This window comes from Chaetura pelagica, unplaced genomic scaffold, assembly GCF_000747805.2.
Source record: "Chaetura pelagica isolate M959 unplaced genomic scaffold, ChaPel_1.0 scaffold614, whole genome shotgun sequence".
In the NCBI taxonomy this organism is placed as follows: domain Eukaryota; kingdom Metazoa; phylum Chordata; class Aves; order Apodiformes; family Apodidae; genus Chaetura; species Chaetura pelagica.
The window spans coordinates 397,067-406,319 of NW_009953087.1; the positions used below are offsets into that span (position 1 = coordinate 397,067).

General features: G+C 43.4%; 1 protein-coding gene across 1 annotated transcript in view; it reads right to left on the bottom strand.

Moving 5' to 3' along the window:
* Nucleotides 1-7,869, bottom strand: part of VLDLR (very low density lipoprotein receptor) — a 123,853-nt gene extending 115,984 nt beyond the window's left edge. Inside the window, 2 exon segments of the mRNA XM_009996995.1 lie at nucleotides 4,253-4,310; nucleotides 7,738-7,869. Of these exon segments, the coding sequence (XP_009995297.1) occupies nucleotides 4,253-4,310; nucleotides 7,738-7,869 (190 nt within the window).
* Nucleotides 7,870-9,253: the final 1,384 nt, after the last annotated feature.

Consider the following 9,253-nt stretch of genomic DNA (forward strand, 5'->3'; position numbering starts at 1 on the left):
GCAGCAGCGGCTGCTCAGCAGGCTAGCAGCCTCCTGGAGTGGCAGGCAGGTCCTTTGTAGGTGGCATCCAGAGTGGGCTGTATGGGACCAGCAAGAGTTGTCGCCCTTCCTATTCCGGGGACACCTGTTTAATTTAGTGTCACTGTTTAAGTTAGGCCGCAATGCATTCTTCTTCTTAACATATTGATAACGCCCAGAGCCTATTAGCATTCATGGTTCCAGAGCCAGGGCAGTAACTCTTAGAAGCAGTCCATAACCTTTTGTCTATTTTGCTGCCTTTGTATCACAACCTTTGTATTCCTTTTCTTGTCTTTGGATTTATCAGCAGAACAGAGAGGCCTACTCTTGTCTGTCCTTAAGTAATCAGCAAAAGGCGCCTCTGCTAGCTTAAAAGGCATAATAATTTAGTCCTATGTGAGGGGGACAAGATGGGCTGTTCTCCACAGGTGGGATGGTGAAGGGTCAGAGAGCTGGATTTTGCATGTGTGTTTGAGGAATTTTTTTTTACGGTCACTAGTACATAGGTTAGTACTGAGGCATTCAGGAGCAGCAATAATGCCATGTATCTCAGGGACAGTAAGAAACTTATTTTTTCTTGTACTTCAGACCCAGAAGAGAAACCCATTAAGTGCAGGTTTTGACTTTTTTTTCCTAACATAACTGCAAGTGCATGGTGCTATCTCTGATGCTTTTTCCATTTGCTTGTCCATGTGGCAGCCCTTCCATGCTATTCTGGCAATTTCTTCAGGTGGAATTCTGCAGTTGCACCGGCAGCTCCCCAGTCAGCAAGCACAACAGAGAGGTCAAGTTTTCCAGTAGACATGCAGAAGAGACAGAAAACAGCCGAACAGGAAAATCCATGGGTTTGTAAATCCAGGCTTGACTTTATTTGTTTTCAGACACATTGCAGGTTTTTCACATGATGTTCTTATCGGTGTTATTGTGGCTTAACCAAGCAGCTGCATACCAGTAGAGATGGGAGGACCATATCTGCAGGCAAGGGAGAGTTACTTGACAAGGTCAGGGAGTATCCTCACTGCTGGGTCCAGTTGTGAAGAGATTTCAGGGAATGACCTTCGAGTTTCTGCCTCTGAGAAACCATGGCAACCAGTATTTGTTCTCTTAAAACAATTTCTTGTCTCGAAGTGAGTGATTACATGCCTCTTCCAAACTCTGAGGTAGAATCTCTCTGTAAAGAAAAAAAATACCATAGGGAAAGCCTGAGTAGATAATTCTGAATCCCTGTATCCTAAATAATGCACTGCAGTGTGGTTATCTGTTGCCAGCTGAAGAACAAGCTGAAGAGTAGCTGCTGAATGATTGTCCATTCCTCTTTCTAGGTTAGCATAATTAAGTCTGAAATAAATAAAGACATCTTTGGTGAATGCCCTTCTGTCTCCCTAATTAAAATCTGAAACTATCAGGAAAAAAACATTCCAAGATAATACAGGGGCTTTTGTCATGCAATTTGGGAATCACTTATGCAATCATTTGCCTTTCTTAATCATATTTTAAAGGGATAAAAGCTATCTGCAAGTTATCTATTCCTCAGATAATATATTTTTGTGCAAGTCTGGCTGTAGACCTTATGTATCTTGTGCTCTGTCCATGCAAAAACTCCTATCAGCTGGGCATGTGAGGGAAGATGAATGTCTCTCATACATCCATACAGCTGAAAAAAAGTCTTCAGGGGAAAAAATCAACAAAAAAAAAACCTTAAAAAGATTAAAAGAAGAATAAGTGATTAAGGCTGACCTTGTCCTTGCACTGCAACATGCATCACTTGGGATGCCTCAGTGGTGAAAACATGTTAAAAAAATACATGGGATAGCTTCCACACCCGAGTGTGATCTCTAAGGTGGCTGGTGTTTCAGTTCACAGGGAGTCACGTTGCTGAGGTTATCTACTGGACTCGTCTCATCACAGCTTTATAGCTGCTTCCTTCAATCTGAAAAACGTGCAGGTGCTAAAAACTGCGTATTTGAAGCCTGGGTCCTGAGGAAATAAGTCCTAAGGGAGATCCAGCTGTTTCTTCCTGTGAATAATCCCTCTCCTGCAGTAACTTTCAGCCTTCTGGTAGAATTCAAACACAGCTGGATTAGAGGATGGGAACCTCAAGGACACTTAGCTTTTACAAACTGACCGAGCACTGGAATCTGGTTAGGAAACAAACAACAGGTTTTCCCCCGTTCCTCTGCTGCCTGTGCTCTGTCTGATGGCCTTGTGCATCCCACTAGGTCACCAGAAGGTGACCCCAACTGGCCTGCGAGGACCCTCAGCTCTCCTTCCCTGGAGCCAGGATCACCATTTGGCTCCTTGTCACCTGCTAACCAGCCAAGACCAGGCAAGATTTGTGCATGTTGTAACATCCCCATGGCTAATACAATTTGTTCCTTTTCTTTAGCAGAGAGAAACCTTACTACAAGAGGCTTAATTATGATCCATGGCATTATTAGTGACAATTAAATGTCATACTAGAAAACAGGCAACATAAGATCCTATTTAACTGCAAGACTGCCCTCCTGCTGCTTTGCTACTAACAGCGACTTTCCCTTGCAGCTTTAAAGACCCATGCCAGGGCATATAGCTAAGCAAGGAATCAGAGCCCTTCTCTTGACATCAGCACTCCCCACCAGCCAACAAACATCCTTCCAGGAAAATACAGCAAAGGCTCATTTTTAGAGGATGGGAACTCAGGGTCTTCCTAAGCTCTGACAGACACAGTGACTTGGGGAGGGAGCAGGTTACATTGGGACCCACATATGCCAGTTAAAGGCATTGCTGTCAAAATTGTGGCCATGAGCTGAGGGGGGATATGGGCTGCTTGAGGAGACTTGCTGCAGCATGTGGTGGGCAAGCAGCCCAGTGCAGAATGGTTGGAAAAAATGGAGCTCCCTGGAGACCCAATGGGTCCCAAATGGACCCTCCTTTAAAAGCAACTGTAGTTTTGTCCACAGAGCATGACTGCACCAATGCATGCGCATTGACTTCGTACCACCCCAGCCCCAAAGCCGGGGAGCCCAGACACAGGGCCTTTCTCCATCCACAGCCAAAAGGCTTTGCAAAGGGGTGCTGTGAAGCTGTCAGGCCAGACCTGTGGGAGCCCCATGTCTAATAGAACCCAGGCCTTCCTGGGACACCAGTACACAGTGCCCAGAAATGAATGCTGAGCAGACACATGCATTAGCTCCCAGATTAACTCTGCAGTCTTTTCCAGCCAGTTACTAAGAAGTGGGGTTTGAGATCTGAAAGCATTGCATGGGATTAGCCATGCATCTGCCATTGAAATTAATCCTCTGCATGGCTTAAAAAATGTCAGTTTGTCAGTCTGTCTCTGGGACGTAAGGAAATAAAAGAGAGGAAAAGAGGAAAGGGAGAGTGAATCCAGAAATTTTTCAGGCTCTGTGATATTTTTAATAATATCCTATGAGGCTTACATTTTTCTTTATGTCAAGATCTTCAGATTATTATAGTTCAGTTCCAGTTCAAAATGTCTAAACAAAGAAAAGGATGACATAGTAACCGGAGAAGAAAAAAGGATCTGCTTGTTTTACATAACACCGCTGGAGCCAGGCACAAAACTAAAGTCAGGTCCTAAACAAACATATTTTCCACTACGTTTTTAAAAGACACAGATGTCTATTTTCTTTTAAACGTAGGGGTTTTTTATTTTGAGTCTTAGTTCATGTGAGGATTTCAGTGCTTTCTCTGCATCATGTGTGCCAGAAATTTAATAGTTGCATAACCAGCCCCTGAAATCATCCCGTGATTACTCAGTTCTGGATATTACCACCCTCAGAACCAAAAAGTTTGAAGGCATAGTTTGGTGACATATGGGAGGGTTATAACAAATGGTACATGTTGGGAAAGGAAGAAGCTAGAATGACAAAACAAAATGGGGGAAGGGGAGAAGGGAGGAGAAGGAGGGAGGGAAGTGAAATCCCCATGAAGTACATGGTTATGTTTCTTCGGGTGCTCCCAGTTTAATTTAGTTTTGTTTTGTGTTTTTCCCAGAAAAATGAGAATAATATTTAGTGTGCCAGAAAAAGAAAAGGTGGGACAACTGCTGGTGTTAGGAAATGAGACCAAAAGAAAAGAGCAAATCACAAAACAAATAGTGACCACAAAACAATCACAATACAATACAATATAATATCACAAAGTAAAAATGTAATCCCTCACTTTGGTACACATCTGCTTCACCCTTGATTCTTACAGAGGTAGGAAGGAGTGAATTAGGTGGCTACCTTACCTATATCACTGATTTTGCTCCCAGAGCTCATTGCAAGGAGGTCCAGCAATACACCTTTCTAGGAGGAAAAATGAAACCTGAAAGTGAGTTGAGGCTAATAGTGCGGCATACTGAGAAACAGAGAACCATCTCAGCACAAGAGAAGCAGAGATGTTGTGATATGGCAACTGATGCTAGCACATTTCCACAGACTAGGACTATAAGGAAGATGAGTGGGGAGAGGTGGCCACCGCAGGCTGGAGAGCAACTCTGCAACAGAGTTCAGGGGAGGAGGGATTGTGAGGAGCTGAACTGCTGAAAAGGCACTGCGACTGCCTGTCCTTTACTTGGTAGCCAGTCCAAAGTTTTCATTATTCATTTGAACATTTATTCTTACCAGTCAAGTGGAAACCTGAAAAATCCAACTTTGGAGTAAAAAGTTTTCATTCCAGCCAAACCAAAACATTTGATTTTGCAGCCTGTGCAACAAAAGCAGAGGAAACGGCATTAAGCTTAAGGGTGAGCAGAAAAGGAGAGAAGCAAGGTCTCCCTTCTTCCTACCAACAAGGGACCTGTACTCAGTGACCTGCTTCCTCACACCTCTGCATACTTTTCTGGTTTTGAGGCAGGGCTCTTCCACGGGCTGTTTGACTTTTCTCTTCTTGCTGGGAGTCCTCCCACTTTGTGTGGCACCTTTAGTTACTTATTGAGCAGCAGTGTGAAAGAGGTTAGGAATTAGCCACAGAGATAGAAGATGAGGGTTTGTGTGCCAGCTAGACCAATATGTTTGTGATTTTATCACAGAATTACTGTAGTGATCTCCTGAATCTCGGTATCACCCACCCCCAACAAAGCACAGCACTCGGTAAGGGCAAATCTTTCATTGGTGTCATGCCTGTTGTCCACTATATGATGTTTGATGTCCTTACGCAAATGGTATTGAGATGTGCAAAAATGCATTATTCGATGAAGAAACCATTTCCTTTAATCCTACAGCTCAGGAGAATGACTTTCATAACACATTTATTTTAACAACTTCAGCAGCAGACAATGTGAAGTCTATGAAACTAACATGCAGGGGAAGCTACTCTGCACTTCTAAGCATTTTAAAAGCAGCCCTGCAATAATAAAGTACCAAAACACAAAGTGAGAGGAAGTATCACAGCCATAGACCCAGGTGTGTGCTGGGGAAGAGGGTGAGTGTGTGGAGATACTATGATAAGATCTGCCTGCATAAACAGTAAAGGGATGACAGGGAGTTGGTATAATGTGCACACTATAATACTAACCACTTGTGACCAGCAGAGCTTCAAGACGCACAAATGCCTGGAATAATTATGTCAGTCACATCTAGATGCAGAGACAGTTTGATCAGGCTTTGCCATGCTATAGCTTCCAACAGGAAACTGTAGATGTCATAGTAACAGAGTTCAGGAGAGCGTAAGAAGTCTGCATCTGAGGAAGTAATATAACTACCCTATTGCTGACAAACTGAATGGGCTAGAAGAGCTGCCTGCCCCTCGACCTTCTCCTCACTCCCTACAGTTTGTTTGCACAAGCAGGTCTTTGACTTTAGAGATCAAATATACCCATCCTGCTTAAACATCAACTTAATTGTCTGTACAGCTGAACACTAAGTCCATGCCACATAGTATGTGTTAAAACCGAGGCTTGCTCTCAAGTGTTTCTGTGGGTAGGGAAGAAGTGTGGGATGGCAGCCTGAATGTTAAGTAGCTTCACCATTTCCACAGTGTCACAACATCATTTTATGTTCAAAGAGTGCTAATGTCAGGCTGGAGTTGTCACCAGCTTCTGCTGGCACAAAGACGGGAAAGAGCCATGGAGCTGCACCAGCACCACAGCAGCAGGTATGGGTCCAGCCCCTGTGCCAGGCTGCTGTCTGTGTGTCTGCAGTCCCTCATGGATCATCACAGTCACTCAGCCTTGCAGGGGCAAGTTCTCCAGCATCAAGGAGAAACATGCTGCTACAGAAAGGCAATAGAGTGTTTTCTGTAGAGACTTCAAAACCTAACAGCAGCAATGTGTTTTGCAATCACGTCACCAGGTCTCAGGCAGTTCCATCAGTGTCTTGCAGCAGAAAAAGCAAGTGGTTACACCTCGCTGGTGTGCTGTTCTCTTTTTGTTCTCACATATAGCAAAGCAACCTTGCTAACAAGAGCAGGGAAAATTTATCTGGTTTGGTTTGGTTTTGAATAAGAGGTTTGCAGGATCCCTGTGACAGCAGAGAAAGCTTCCCAAAGCACCAGCCCCAGGTTAAATACATTATTGAAATTGGTTCCCTTCTTATATCAAATCAAATATTCATGGAAGCAACTCTGTTTCCTTCATTGTTGTACATTACAGGCCAAAGAATTTATTTTTATTTGATTTAAAGTGAAATGCAGAGACTTGCTAACTAGAAGCACAATACTACGGTACAAGTGGAATTTAGATGACATTTGATAAGAAAAAAATAACATTTTTTCCACATAGGCATTCAGCGATTTTAATACCTACACAAAGGTGTTCCAGCCTTCGATATCAATTATTCTGAAGAAAACTTAGGGATGACAGAATTCTGTTCATATCCAAAAGAATTAGATTTTGCCTTCAGTTGCTGGCCCTCAGCATTTGAAATATTCTCTATAGATAGCTGTCATTTCTTTCTTATATCACAACAGTATCAGTAAAGAGCTTAGAGCTAAATACAGGGGCTTATACTACAAAGAAAAATAGATCACTAAAATGACATAGATAATAACTTACAAAACAGCTATTACTGAAACAGTATTAGTTGATTGTCTAAGGTGTTCAACAGATTGTCTAAGGTGTTAATCAACTTCCTACATTTAGTGTCTCTGTATCTAGTAACTTATGAAGAAAATTTTAATACACACTGTGCTTATTGTAGACCCCACAGGATTTGTAACGTAATAGGACCTCCCACCAGCTTTCAGCTGTGGTAGTAAAGCACATTACCACACCAAGGACGTTACATCATACACTGACCCTTGTTAGACAGCAAAAGTAGTACTTCATGAGAGAGTTGTGGTAACAATTAATTTTTATATCATAGCTCACCACAGAATACCACCACCTCAGGAAACAAAATATTACAGTATTTGACACAAATCACACATAAATCCACTGCCAGGGACAGAACAGACTGGGTTTAACACTGTGAAGTGCTGAAAATGAGAAAGTGAGGTGATAATACCAGGATCCAGCTTTCACTCCCATCTAAAAGGTGATGTATAACTTTATGCCTGTGTGTCCCATTCCACTATTGATTCCAGAACACCACCTCCCCTTTATTTCTTCTTAAAATAATCATGTTTCCTGGGATAAACTCTGGGCCCTCAAAGGCTCCTTACCACACTGGTTGCCTGTTATTTAAGAAAGACTTGCTACCTGCAGGCTCTAGCAATTCAGGGTTTAGTTCATCTCTTCCTTTCAAGCCCCTGAGCCTGTGCTTGGAACACTCCTGTGTCCCTCACAATTATTACCTTTTCTGCTAAAACACCAGTGAAGTTGTTGGCTAGGGTGAACAGGCCCAGGGACTGCTCAGATGCAATGTTCTTTGGTGCCCTCTTTGGGACTGAGAGCCACAAAGCCCGCAGGACACCCAGGCGGGTCATGGCAGACCGTCGGGAGCAAGAAGTGTGAGAAGAGGCAGGACCCGGAGCAGCAGCAGTGCAGCAGCTGTTCAGCCAGAGAAAGAAGTGTTCGTCTGCCAGTTTTAACATTGCTTTACATTAACTATTTTGCACATTAAAGCTTTGAGAACACTTCTGAGCCCATCTGTACCAGCAAGGAGTTAAACCATAGCAGCAGTTGCCCTGAAGAACTGAATTACCTGGGCTCCATGTTCAAGCTGTACCCACCCCTGGATTCTCCTGTGGACTTTCTCCTTTCATCACAGTCCGATTGTGTATTTAAATCTCTTCAATTAATTAATGGAATACTTGTGCCTGGAAAGGGGATGTTTGAGACCTCAAACAGCAACAGTAGGGGTTGTTTGCCAAGGCATGTGGGGTTTTGCCAAGCTTGCATCACTTCAACATTTCCAGGCAATCTTGCCTAACAGGACTGACATAAGAAATGGAGGTCAGGAAAGAAATCCTAGGAACACTTCACACTACTTGGCCTCAGTTTCCTTCACTGTCATTTGCAGCTTCTTTCCTTTTGGAGAATCCCTTGGGAAGGGCAGTGTCTCTGAGCATGGTCACAGACAGAGATCCAAAAAGTAGTATCTTGACCTCAAACAAAAATTTCAATTCATGTGTTGGAAGGTAGGACTCTCAAATGGCTCAAGTCTCTTTGTTGTAATAGCAATTAGCATATAAATCAGGGATTGGCTCTTACTTGAGCATTTAGCAGCTTAATCAGAATTTTTATGAGAAAATCAAGGAATAGACCAGTTTGCTTTTTTTGGGCTTACAATAAGACAGCCAAAACTGAGAGTGAATTCTTCACAAAAGGTGGCACTTCAGACTTCATGTCTGTTGAAGACATCCTGTAAACCCATCTTCTTACCCAGATTGCAGGGTTAAAACATCTGCATGTGGGATGTTTGAAGTTACAACTCACATCTTATTTCATGTTTTTCTAATTTAATTATTAAGTCGATATCAGTAGGTGTTAGCACTGGTTCCCCAGGTCATACAAAACTGCAAAAGCATCACATAGCACCAGCACAGCAAACTGTTCAGCACACACACCTGAAAGGGGCATCTTGCCAGTGTGTGTAAGTGCAAAAAGGGAGCAAAGCTGTCTAGACATGGTCCTGGGCAGCCATCTCCAGGGGACCTGGCTTGAGCAGAGGGGTCTCCAGAGGTGTCTTCCAGGCTCAGTGATTTTGTGACTCCCTAAAAACCTGTTTTCAGGACTGTCTCGTGCCAAACGCAAAGCGCTGGCCAAGGGGCTGTGGGGCCTCTCCCTGCCCCTGCCCTGTGGCAGCGCCCTCTGTGACATCAGAGCTGTGACCTCACAATGGGGGGGCAGGGCCCCTGTGAAGTCACG